General features: G+C 34.7%; 1 protein-coding gene across 2 annotated transcripts in view; it reads left to right on the forward strand.

Annotated features, from left to right (window-relative positions):
* Nucleotides 1-13,681, forward strand: part of LOC126473559 (G protein-coupled receptor kinase 2) — a 164,728-nt gene extending 151,047 nt beyond the window's left edge. For both annotated transcript variants that reach the window (XM_050100693.1, XM_050100694.1), the window contains one exon: nt 5,304-13,681. In XM_050100693.1, the coding sequence (XP_049956650.1) occupies nt 5,304-5,384 (81 nt within the window). In that variant the 3' untranslated portion in view covers nt 5,385-13,681. The remainder of the gene's footprint in view (nt 1-5,303) is intronic.
* The last annotated feature ends 752 nt before the right edge of the window (nt 13,682-14,433 follow it).

Below are 14,433 nucleotides of genomic sequence, written 5' to 3' on the forward strand. Positions count from 1 at the left end.
TCATTTTCTTGTAGCTGCTAACCAGAGCACCAACCCCGGTACGAAAGAATCTGCTGTTTAATCTGTTTGATCCACAGTATCATATGGCGTTTGTTACATATGATTGAACACTGCCAGAGGTGTATGTCATGTAAAGTGCCAGAAACAAATCCTATGATCAACCAGAGATCAAACTCCAGCATTTTGGCCGCAAATGGCAGCTAACACCTGTTGGTAATGCTACATTGGATCAAATTCTCACAATAAGTGAAATGATGTTATGTATTGATAACTTTCATACCACTTATGAATGTCATCATCTAAAGGATTAAAGGTGCAAATTTATGCTTTTGTTGATTTTGTTCACAAACACCCTTCTATCCACCATGGAGAATGGTACGTTCCTTCCAGTATTATTTGTGTTAGTTTGTAAATCTTGTAATGCTTTGAGGACTACTCAAGGCATATGTCCTTTTTGGCTGACTATGTGCAGTTTATGGCTCTCAGTATTGCTGAGTCATGTTCAGATGTAGTGTACATTGATTTGTAAATTATCAGTTCAGTAACCTTTTTGTATATTGCACCTACCTTTCTTCAGGCAGATTAATTGAAACAGATTCATTGTTGTCATTTTACATGCATGTATAAATATTAATAATAGAGACTGTGGAACATATGGCATTTCTGGAGCCAAAAACCATTAGTCCCTTATGTGGTTCCGATATATTGATGATATATGTTGTGTGTTAAAGCTGAGCTGTCAAATTTTATAGAACATATAAGTCCATTGATGTAGTTGAAATTCAGCTGGTACTATGCTTATCTGATAACATGTAGTGAATTATAGTGGTGGTCTGAAAATTTTAAGTCCATCAACAGTACATGCACATTGACAATTGCTATCCTTACCATGTTACACAGTTTATCAACCAGTTATAGAATTCTACTGCTGACTGTGTGCCAAAGTGCTGAAGAATGTCATCAGGAAGGTTAAAGCAATGCATTACAGCAAAAGAACAAGTAGATCTCAATGTTGCCATCTTCACTGTGAGTAATACCCATACTAACATGTGGTGAAACCCTGAAGCTTGGTTACTTTGCTTACTACACACCCATAAAGAAGATTCTTAGCTCAGAAAAAGGACAGAACAGTCTATGGTGCCAGTTTGTGACTTTTGTGGAGGTCGCTGTGCTAGCAGTTAAAGATTCAAATACACCTTGATGAACATATGGTAATGGAAAGTAAAGTCCTTGGTGGATGGGATATCTGTAAAATGAATAGTTGAAGTGCCAAGTCGTCCCCAGGTACATGACTGAGAACACTGCTAGCTTTCAAGTGAACTGTCCTTAAGAGCTGTTGAGTACACATGTATACACACCTGTACTACTGCATTGTTCTGGTTGTCCACATTGTGCTAGCAATGCAGTTGGGGTGAGGGTTTTGTGTCACAGGGGTTGCAGAGAAAGGAGACCAGGGGCCTGGGATAGGAATGTGACACCAGTGAGCTCGTTCTGGCCCCAGGCAGTAGGAGTTGTGCTCAGTGCACTATATGACGTGTGACGTGGGTGAATGATTTATTTGGGGGGGGGGGGGGGACAATGGAAAATAGGGAATTAAGGATACTCTGGAGAAGAGGGTGAGTGAAGTTATGGTCTTGGGGCAGGAGTGGGTGTTCGCACGGGGCAGGGTTTAATGAAAATTGAGGTCAGGAGGATTACAGGATTGGAGGATGTGTTGAAAGGGCAGCTCCCATCCCCATAAGTCAGTGAAGTTGGTATTTTGCGTGGGAGGGGATCTAGGTGACATAGTTTATGAAGCAGCCATTGGAATTAAGTAAATTCAGTTTGGCAGTGGCCATTCTTTCAGGTGCACAAATAGTTGATGGTCATGCCAATATAAAATGCTGTGCAGGAATTACAATGGAGCCGGTATGTTACATCACTGCTTTCACAGGCTGTGTTAAAGCTTAAAACAAGTTGTCCACCAGGATTGTCATCAGAAATTAAAAGTATGTATGTTTAGTACAGGCATCTTACGTCTGTTGCACCATTCTCAAATTCTGTAGTAATATGCATGTCAGAGGCATTTCAATAACCCCCACCCCTCATATTAATTTTGGCTAGGATTGCATTGAGCACAAGAGCACATTTACAGTAGTGAGCAGCAAGAGATAATGTCAGCATTTGTGCTACTGTTAACAGTATATAACTTGGACCAGTTGACAGCAAAACAGGTCACTTTGTTTTTTCACATTATCTCTTGATGGCACTTACCACTGTGCATGTGCTCAAGTGCTTGATGTGTGCCTAACCAAAATTAATTTGTGGGTTGTACTGAAATGCCTTTAATATGCATCATAGTATATCACTTGAAAATGGCACAATAGTTGAAACAAGCCTTTAATGAACAATAATAAATTTTAATATTTCTGATGACAGTCCTGGTGGAACAGTGGCTTTAGCCTTCAACAAAATCTTGAACAGTTGGCAACACAGTGTAAAGAAAATGATTTCGTAGGCTGCCCTGCCCCACATAGAATAAGACTGTGACCAGACCAGAATACAATATCCTGTGTGTGTGTGTGTGTGTGTGTGTGTGTGTGTGTGTGTGTGTGTGTATCAGACAGGTCTCAGACCTACATCTGGCACATAGGTATGATGCATGTAGCAAATGCCATATTTACTTCCAACACCATGCCATGTAGGTCAATTTGTTGACCTATTTTTGGATCTAACAGCCGTTAGAGGGCATACTTCAGATTTGTAAGTCAATCTTGCACACTTCACATCTCTTGTAGAGAGAAATTCATCAATGTTTTCACAGCTTATTTTTTGAGACTGAGTTACAAAGGGATGTTCAACCATTAACTCTATAAAAATGCTTTGCAGTGGATATTCCAGTGTGTGTCACAGACATGATTTCTGATTGAATGGTCAGATAAATAATCCAGAGCAGTTGTAAGCAGCTCATTATTGTGCTTTAGTATGTAAATGGATGACTTCCACTGCATTTTTATGGGCAAGAATGTAGTAGGTTTGGGTCACTGTAATTCTTACTTATGGAATGTAACACAATCATATAGTTTGGAAAACATTGTGTTTCTTTCAAGTTAAAACGGGGATATTCCCAGTATTCTTCTTTGGTCAAAGGAATCTCTCTGTGTGTGTAACAACATATTTGCAGTGAAATTTCAAATCCCATCACATGCTGCAGTCAGAACAAGTAGCAGTACACTCTATTTCAGGAACTTTTTTCTCTTGATAAATGAGTTCTCTTGGTTGTAATATGACATTTTGCACTTGATGCACGCTTTGTTGTTATAACTCCAATGTCATCATTGACCAGGTGACAACTATTGTTTTGTACATTTTGGGTAATTTACCTCAGTTTGCAGCTCACCTAGCTAAGACTGTAGGACCATTAGAAGTTTATGAGTATTACGTTTCTGATTGTGCTCGTTATTATGGTTTAGCAGAACACACACTAACAACATTGCCAAACTCACCTGAATGCACTCACCCACATTTAGAATGTCATCACATCTGCAGGTGGGTGCATAAGGGGGCGGGAGGGGGGGGGGGGCGGAAGGAATATGTACTTACATTAGATAAAGACTAGTAGCTGAAAAACCTATTAGATTTTTGTACTGCAATATGTGTCTTTGCTACACCAGTCAGATGTAATTGAGTGGTTGCCTTTCCTAATTTTTGCCTTTGTTCTTTTTTGAGTTTCATTAAATAAGAGAAAAAGTCAAGTAATCTCATAACACTGTGCAACAATGAAAATGTAAATCGAATGAAAATAGCCAATTCCTACCAGTTTTAATGTGCTGACCATGGATATCACAAAGACAATTCAAAATTAGCTCTGGTTTTCATTTTACACTGTTGTATTATGGTGAGATAATTATATACAGATTTTTATGTTAAGTTCAAAATCAAATATTATAATGGTTTGTCAGAGGCATAATAACTAGTAACAGTGGATTATATTACTGTCCCTGGTCTTACTTGTGTGCAATATTTTGGATATACCAGTTTTAGTGATCCTTTTGTCCCACTCATCTTCAACTTCAGTGACTTTATTAATGAAAATGGTTGCACTGCTATTAGGTGTGAAATTAAGGTATACTAAATATTGCTGCTTTCTCTTTGAATGGGATAGCTGAGCTCACGCATCTCATTACAGTAAACATGAATGGCCCACCACAGAAAATCTCTTCCACCAGGTATAAAGAACATTCAGAGTGAACCTCTAGTAGACCCTGAAAAGATTCTGCTCCCACCCTTGCACATCAAGTTGGGTCTCATGAAAAACTTTGTTAAGGGAATGAACAAATATGGTGCCGTGTTTAAGGACTTCAGGCAAAAATTCCCATACTTAAGTGATGCCAAAGTAAAGGAGGGCATCTTTGTAGACCCACAGATTCGAGAGCTTTTTGGAGGCCATACTTTTGATGGAATCATGCAAGGTGATGAGAAGCATGCATGGAAATGTTTTAAGACAGTCTATTTACAGTTCTTAGGGAACAAATGGACAATAAATTACAAGGAGATTGTAGATAACATGTTGACATCTTATGAAAAACTTGGTTAAAATATGTCATTGAAAATGCATTTCTTACATAGTCATCTTGACTTCTTCCCCAAAGATTGTGGTGGAGTAAATAATAAACATGAGGAGCGATTTCATCAAGATATTGCCACATTTGAGAAGAGGTATGCCGGAAAGTGGAGCCCTACCATTTTAGGAGATTACTGCTGGACTGTCATAAGGGATGTTCCAGAGTATGTGTATAAATGTCAAGCCGAGTGAAAATGGTCATCTTTTGAGTTTATCTCTGAACAAAATATGTAATTGTATGTACTGTACATATGGACATATAACATTTGTAATCCTTTATATACATTTGTGACCAGTTAATTTATACATTTTCTTTTGTGCTTTACATAGTTCTGTCGAAAAGTAGATTTACAAAGTATTTTCATTCATGTAAATATTATCTTCATTTTTCTTAATATTTTACTTTTGCACTTCCATAATGGCACTGAAATTTATCAATGCATATCACACAACATAATTCAAGTAATTATTCACTTAAAATTTGTTATGCTGAATCTTGGAACACGAATACATATTTAGTTTGTGAGTTATTTATACAAAAATGTAGATTACTTAAAAAAACTAGAGCTAAATATTCAAGAAGATTATGATTTTGTATTATTTTATACTGAAATAAACTTAACTAACTCAAAATCGTGCAACTTACACAATTTCACTTCAGATTTGTTAATCGATTTGTCTTGCAATTTTTTGTTCTCAGAAGAAGCAGTCTGCTCGCACGCGGCCTGTGACTGTGGTAGATCAGACAGTTGCTGTGCCAACAGAAGAAGTCAGAAGCTGATGACTGTTGAGCAATAGTTGTGCATCAGCAGGGCAGCCGTAGATTTCTTACCTATGTTCAGACTGAAGAATATGTCTGCAGTACCTGTTAATAGTGGCATATGAGATGTGTTATCTCTTGGCCGGTTTACGGTTCATGTAGCTTTTATACATGTTAAGAACACCAGCATTACTCTATTATTGATTGCTCATGAGCAGTGATGTTAGGGCTTGAGATTTGACTCTGTTACTGTTCTTATTGTGTGACATTTCACCAAGATTTTATAGACGAGTTTTGATTATAATGTTATTTCTGTGTGCCATAACGTACAAGTTTGAGAGTTAGATTGCAAATGTAAAATTAGCCATACTTTTTATGAATATGTAAAATGAGATTCAGTAATGCAGAGGTATTTCTTACAATGCTTTATAACAACTTGTGCCAACTTTGGTTACATTTACATTTCTCTGCGCCCTGTTATATTACTGCTGTGACTCACTGAGGTCTGTTTCATCACTTTGAGTTACTTTTTAGATTTCAGGTTTAGACAAAATGTGCTCTGCTAAATGCAGAGTTGTGAAAGCTTATGTTTTTTGTTCCAGGTGAAACATTATTTTGCTGTTAGAATGAACTATTCACCCTTTGGACAACATGAAACAAAACTTTTTGAATTTGTTGATTTGTATATTTTGTTAACAGATTTCAATGAGACACAGTTTTGCTGTAAGTGTTGAATTAAATGCTGTTAAGGGAAGAAAAATCATAAGTGCAAATGGACAACTTTGAATGATAGCCTTAAGACTAGTGGATTACAGTCATAAACATTAGGATTCATTTTCCTCATTGGATGAGAAAGACCAGAGAGACATCCATTTTTTATCTACCTTTTAAAAGAGCATTTATACTTTTTGTTGTATTATCAGAATCCAAGTAAAATGTTAATACTTCGGAGGTCATTGTATAGTGATGCATAGAAATGATATTAAAGCATATTGTGAGGGAGTGACTGAATTAGTGTGTATGTTTGAAAAGTAAAGTTTGTGTAGTGTGTACAAATAAGACAGAGAGAATCTGTACTGATGTAAATGTGTTCCTTAGAGTCTGTGTCTCGAATGAAATTGTTTGATTGTTTCATTTCATAGAGAAAGACTGCTCGTATGAAATGTGAGCCGTGTAGGCTTATTTTGTAATGTAGCCATCTATACAGTACATATTGCATATAATCAATATTTGGTTAAATGTCAATTGAATTAGGTGAAATGCACAACAAAACTTTATATAGTGCCAATGTCATTAATTACAGTAGGTATTTATAAATTTAATATAATCTGATTCCTCACTTTGAAAACTTTTTTAGTTGAGTTTTTTCTATTCTTATTCATTTTGTTCACTAGCATTTATTTGCTGTATTCAGGATACTTTACAAGCACCATAGAAACTTAATGTTTCATATGTTTCAATTCTCTTTAAATTTAATATAGATTACATTATTTCATCACAGTTTACTTTACTGTTTTGAGGGTCTTCCCCATTTTTTACAGAATTTCCTCCAGTTCTGTCATGGCATAGTTTTTAGTTTACAAGGGTTAAAAAGCACGAAGCTGTGTTGTCACATGGTCTTAAATAACTAAGCCAACAGGCACTTGGAAAACATTAATGTAATGGGGAACTCTGTGGGCTACAAAGCATATTACTTAAGATTTGTATACTCTATAATTTAAGGCTCAATGTTTGGCTGACACTTCCTGTTTTTGAGAGGAGCTGTATTGTCATTTGTGTGTGTTGCTGTTTTCTGATTTGCTTGCTTTTTTTATATATTAGTGTCTTTAGTTAATAACATGAGCACATGCAAGTAATTTTAAGCAACGAGAACTTGAAGAGACATAGTAAATGTAAAAGGCTGAAGCCATGAGCAAACTTAATGGCCAGAAGCTCAGTATAGTGAAAACCAGAACTTGATGTAGTGTAATTTCTCATTTGTCTCTCTTGTTTTCATGATGTATCATGTATAAATTATGTAGTCCAGCCATAAGTAAGATTATTATTGCACACACTAAAAAGATTGAGTCTGAGCCCTTTCATTTCTAAATATGATTGAACTGTACAGTTATTACATCAGTTGTGCTAAATTTTTCTGCAAAGCAACATTTACCCAAAACAGTAAACAAAATAAGAGGGATTGCTGTATCCTCATTCCTATGTGTTACTCAGGAAAGCTTTCTGCTGATGCCAGTCTTAGTAGTTTATGTTCCTCATATATGTTGCTAGTTATCGCAGTTTAGTGGCAGATATGTGTAATATTAACTGATGTTGTTTATAGGTATTTATTGAAAACAGTATCATGCATATTATTTAGCTTGTCTAACTTTTTCCTTGTGTTTATATTTACATCATATCATTTTGTCTGTTATATGTGAAAACTTATAATGGTTTGCAATTATTTTATTACCATGAATTTGATGCTGTAGATACTACACAAATATATGTTTGTAATTTGTACAGATTGCACATTTCATCACTGTTATGGGCCACCAAATACGAGACATAAATCTTCGTTTCACTTTGTTTCACATGTGTTAATCATATCCTAGTCATGCATTGTTCCCTTATTTTGTATTTGTTCAGTTGTTTGCACGTGAATGCCATTATCACTTAAGTAATGTAATTTCAATTTTTCTTTTGTGACATATGTCTAATATAGTTTTCTTATTTCTGAGTGTATTCTGCCATATTGTACTTTGCGTAGTTTCTTTATATGAAAGATGTGTCTCTTAAACTTGTAAACTCATCAAGAACTATTTATTCATTTACTTTGATTCACATTTTCCATCCCTTTTGTTCATTGGATTGACTGTTACATTTTGATGCAGTCTTCTCATTAAAGACGATAACTTGCTGTAACACCCTGAAAATACTCTTTACAGAAACGGTTCCGGGTTTTCCCCCAATATGTCTTGTACTTCTTAGAACATTGCAACCACTTATCTCAACTTTTTTGGAGAATAGCAGTTTAAGATTAAGTGTTCGAAAATTGATTTCATTCTCTAATTTCTGCTGTATGTAAAATTATCCCAGCCTGTGGAAGATAGACGTGAAATATTATGTCCTGTATTCTAAATGTGTTTGAAACTATGTTTCGGTTCACTCAGATCTTCCATAGCACTGCTGATAAAATTTAATTTGGATATTCTGACTTTTACTTTCCTCAGTTGTATGTGTAAATTTTCATTGCAATCGTACATTTTGTGACAGGTTATTTGTGTCAGTCACAAAATATTTTTTCAGCAAATCAAGCTAACTTAATTGAAAGCTTGTGTTCCTGATGCCCTTTTTGACTGTATGACGATTGGCAGAAGAATCTCTCTTCTATTTTTGTAGGAAATTCTCTGGTTGTAAGTAAGTATTATTCAGTATCTGCTACACATTGTCTTTCTTTCACCTTTTAGTCTGTACTGCACCATAACTCCTTCACTATCTTATAAAGAATTGAATTCTTTTTAACATTCATAACAGCCACATAATTCCTCATTCTGTGCTTCTTTTAGTCATTGCTACACTTAGCTTGTTGCGTAGAAGATTTACCCATTAATGTTGTAATGAATTATCCTTCTCTCTTTTTTCCCCCTCCAAATGCAGTAGGTTCGTGATTTGAATGGTTATAAGATCTTTGCAGCATTGTAATTGCTTCTCATGTGTAATGGACTGATATGTAGCACAGAACAGAAAACAGTATTCAAACTATCTTTCGAGCTCTTGTTTCTTTTCTAGCAAACCTCCACACATTCACACACACAACCACACAACCACACAGGCACTCTGACACACATTCCTGTGGCTGCAAGAGTGTGCATTTGGGTGTCTGTGTGGTTGTATGTGTCAGTGTGTGTATTTTTTCTAGAAAAAGAGCAAAAGCCTGAAAGCTAGTGTTAATACTGTTTTCTGTTACATATATCGCACATATGTGCGCTATAAATGAGTGGTTGCCTTTCCCTATTTTATGCACTGATCCATCTAAAAATTTCCATTATTATTATGTAAGGTTATGGAATTGGTTTCATATGAAAATAGGAATTACAAGCATAATAGCCAATTAATTACTATAGTTTCATATTCAGCTACTTGCTAGGGAACTTCATAGCCAAGTTGCATTTCTCAGGTTGTTACATGCATTTTAAAAAAACGTTGTTCCTTACACTGTTTGAGTAACATGAGGTATCATATGCCCATCAGAGGCTTCAATCTCTCTCTCTCTCTCTCTCTCTTTTGTGTGTGTGTGTGTGTGTGTGTGTGTGTGTGTGTATTCTCCATAGAAATAAGCGGAAAAGAGATATTGCCTCGAGTGAAATCGTTTTAACATTATGGTATCTAGTCTTGCTGGGATGAAATGTTTCACAAATTGCTAATGGATGAGTGATTTGCTGGTTAAATGTGTTAATACTGATCAATGGATCTTGTCACATCTATTGGGTTTTTCAAAACACTAAAGAATGCAGTTTTGTGCATGACTCATTACATAATTATATTAAGATGTCAGCCTCTCAGGTACATAAATGCAATGGAATATATGCAAACGCTTAAGATTATAAAGTTTTGTAGCTTCTACATGGTTCTATTATCAGTATTATTCCTGAGGAGCTATCCTGGAACTATATCGTGCTCCCATGACGTCCACTTCGGAGTCCTTTGTAATGGTACACAACATTCCTTCCTTGCATGAGATTTATAGAAGGATCAACTCTTAAACTAGTAGTTAGTCATCATGCAAAACATTAGTGCATGATTAAGTTTTGAGATGTAGATAATTGAATTTTAAATTCAGTGTGGCCTGTTGCCATACCACAGTTATGAACTTTCTCTAATTTTACTATATATTACATTTTTCATTTCTATTTAATCTACAAAATTATAAACTGCTATGTAGGCAATGTCAATTTAATAATAACTGATTAACTGTATTGCAAAAGTTGTATTTATACATATGAATGACTGAAGAATCAGTGCAAAATATCCTAACTTCATTGGGTGCCATCACTTTTTGCTCCCTATTCTTCCAGTTAGTACAAATGATTCTACATTTCTTTGGACTAATGAAATAGAATTTCACTGTGTGAATACTATTTGGCTAATTCAACTCCTTGTATTTCGAAAGTAGAAAGTATTTATATCCATTGTATGACATGGTGTAACGAACTGGTAGATATTTGTTGTGGTTTACTCATGTCAACTTAAGTGATAGTGTAATATGCTGTAACACTGTATTTAGGTGGGAAAGGTACTGGTCACAAGATCTTGAAGTACATATATTTCAAATACAGTAATGTGCCAAAGATTGATTGTATTGTTCCAGTGGTTAGTTTAGCACACTTTTCAAGAGCTTGAAAACTCAGGATCATTTCATTTAAGTTTTTTTTATTAGTTTCTTACAGGTATGTATCTTATTTTGGGAAAATGAGGTTTTCAGAACATCTTATGTGCAACGTAGCACATTAATATGTGTAAATGTACTGTAGGTCGAGGGTTATGACTTCAGGATGGGCAGGGACCTTGATGTACATGTGTGCATGTAAAAGCGCAGGCATTTGTGTACTTGTGTGAAAGTGCATGTTTTATTATGTGTCTGCTAATACACTCATACACGTCCATCAGAAATTGAGACATAAATCTGTTATAGATGCTGACTTCCTTAAACCAGTGTAAGATTTTGTTTGTTTCCATTCATCTTTCAAGTATCTGCTCATAGGTAAAAAGTTATATAACCCCAATGTGCCATGAATTGTAATATAATGGTCTGTCCTTGCCATACACTGTGAAAATAAAAAATCTGTCTACCCATATTTTTGATGGTGCATTGTTGGATTTATAGTAAATTTTCTGTTACTTATCTGCGGTATTTATGCCTTTGGTTTTGCCAGTTGATGCCCAAGAAAAGTATTTAAACATGAATAAAATTAGCCTCAGTTTTCCAGTGGAAACCTTTGTTTCTGCTCTTCTTAAAGTGCTTTGCCTTCTAAAACTTTAGCCACTTTGTGCTGTAGAGTAGCCAACATTAGCAGAAAAATGCATATTATAGTTATGAATGATTGTGATTATTTATTTTGCTCGTTGGTTGTTTTATATGTAGTTGGCTTAACAATGTCAGCCGATGATAGACAGAGTTTCCTTAAATTCAAGTAATAGACTTTTAAGGGTGCAGATTTGTTAATTCAATTTCACCGGGGGAAAAAAAAATCAGTTGCTGTGTATAGTTGAGCAAACTCAGTCATCAAAATCATTAGATTCCACAAGCTGAATAATATTTATGGGTTAAGAAGACTAAAATTAGCTGCCTTCAAGTCTCTATTGTTAATTTTGTATTTGTAAGAAATTCTTTTGTTTTTCACTGCTCCTGAAATGTTGTCCACTTGTTTAACTTTCTTATTTATAGAATATCTTACATTTAACACTAAGATCGAAACAATATTTGCATCAACATGGCTTAAAATAGGATGTTAAATGTGCCTCATGCCAGTAAGTTAATTTCTCCGTAATATTCTGTGCATTTTGCATGTTGAGATTGTATTGAAAACATTTAGACAGTAACATAGCTGACATTCAAAGTACATCATGCCTCATGATGTTATATAAGCTTTGTATAATAAGATCCAGAAACTGAAGAAGGGCCTTGTTTATTGAGTGTGTGCGATGTAAGTTACACCTTGATTTTTCTCATACCTTAAGTACTTGAAAGTCTCTTTAATCCAGAACTAAAGGCAGACCAACTATTTTCTTCTCTTTTTTGTTATACTGGACATCTGCTGGACCTCAGTTTCATCAAGGATCTAGAAGGAATCAGCCAAGAATCAGTTGATGGAACTGTCAAGAATCAGTTGAAGTAATCATTTTGGCATTCAGTTGGATTTACAGGAACAAAAAATCTATTGAAAGACCTGCAAAGTTTTCTTAAAGGAAACTCAAAATGCAGTCAGATTATAAGTTAATTATTTGTGTTTATAACTAAAATTGAGATTTAATTTCATGAGCCACATGTAAATACTACATTTACAAAGATATACATGTCATTTACACATATAAATTATGTGCTTGAACACTTTTTTGGTAAAATTTTGATTAGAGCCTCATTTGGACGCAGAAACGTATGACACTGATTTTTTTATTTAGTAAATACTTGTTGTCACAGTACAGGTGTTTAACTATACTTGTTTGCAGTAATACTTTATTTATTGGGGGGCTTACGCTCGGTGCAAGTACTTTTAGTTGATTGGGCAGGTCTCGTGTTATATACCGTAAACTGTGACTGTCTCATAGAGGTGACTGCGTTGAGTATGTGACTTGTACAGTGTCATGTTTGCAATATTGTTGTTGATGATGAGAGAAGACTACTACTCTCAAATATCATCAAGGGAAGTTTAAGATCTCCATCCAGTGAATAGGCCACCATCAACAATTCGTTTGGCCAAATTTACAGCACAAAGGAAATTAAGTAAATGAGCAATTAACCTTTTACTTTTATATTTGCGCATGAAGTTCTTGAACTTGGTAGCAGTCCATACAACCAGTATAAGAGGAGGTTTATAATTTTAACTAAATCAAGTTACAACTTGATTTTTCTCACACTTAAAGTACTTGATAGTTTCTTAAGTGAGCCTAAAAAATTCTAGGACTGAAAGAACTTGTAGTATCCAAATTCCTGACAAGCCTGCGCTATAATTTTAAATCCTTATCATTGTTTAAAAATGAATTGTAACATTTCCCATTGTCTTCTGAGTGAGAAGAAGAAGAAGAAAGGTGATATTGACTTTCACTAATTGTGGCACATTATATAATTCAATCTACATTTTAGACTATTTTGTGTAATGACACACTAATGGCAAGAGGCACATTTAGTGTATATCCTCTCCAAAATTTTTGTGACTTATCTTTCTGTTTTTTAAAAGAAAAATAAGAAGTGTAAAGATACCACTCCACCATTGAAGTTACCTCTGCAATATTTCAATTTGTTAGAAAACTGTTTACAGTATTTTATTATAAAATATGAATTACTGTCATATGTGGATAGTTCAGTTTGAAGTCTGTTAGTTTGTATGAATTGTGAACATTTTGCGATTATAGGTAGAAGGCATATGTATTTCCAATAAGATGCTCATTGCTTTGATATTGTTTAGTACTTCCAAGACCTTACAATCTGTTGTTCAACAGGCTTGACGGTACTAGAAATAGATGTAACAGATAAATCCTGTTGACATTATTATTATTTTTCTTTCCTATCTCAGACATTATTATTATTATTATTATTATTATTATTATTGTATGGGGGGGGGGGGGGAGGAGGGGAGAAGTTAACTGTTAAAGGAAATGAGGTAAAAGGAAAAATATTGTTTTGTGTATGAAATTATTATATTTGTTGCATTGTATAAACTTGATTTTATTGTATTTTAGAGATACATTTATAAGCATGTCTCTATCACCTTTTATTTAAGATTACTATCTTTTTACTAGTACAAAATATTTTTCATTGCTCAATTCTAATAAATTTTGTATATACTGCTGGTCAGTACTCACTGATATATTGTGTATATTAATGTGAAATTTGAATATAAAAGTATTTATTTGGTACACAAAGTACTACTTGTTTCCAAGTCTTTGTTCTTGCCATTTTTACTGTAATCATATCCTCACTTTAACTTATTATACTTTTCCTTGTATAAAATAGGTATGTTTTCTGTTTCATGTTTCCTCTTTATGAGTGTCACACTTTTGTTCATATTTTGTCTGGGCTCTTTATTTCGTTTGCTCTTGTGTTCTTTATACAGGACTCTTTGAAATAGATCCCTGTCCTATTATTTGTTTATCAAAACAGTAGTACTTTTATTATCCAGCTTCTTCAGTTCATGTTTGCTATATTCTTCATGTGGGTCTCTGAAATAGAGCATTGTTCCATCCCTTGTCTTACCAAAAGCAGTAGTCTTTTTCACTTTGGTGAAGCGGAAGTCCTATAGCTTTTATATTCTCGCCTTTGCCCTTGTTATGATATAATGATGGATTATAGTACATTATTTTATAGGATTTCATC

The sequence above is a fragment of the Schistocerca serialis genome, chromosome 4 (assembly GCF_023864345.2).
Source record: "Schistocerca serialis cubense isolate TAMUIC-IGC-003099 chromosome 4, iqSchSeri2.2, whole genome shotgun sequence".
In the NCBI taxonomy this organism is placed as follows: Eukaryota; Metazoa; Arthropoda; class Insecta; order Orthoptera; family Acrididae; genus Schistocerca; species Schistocerca serialis.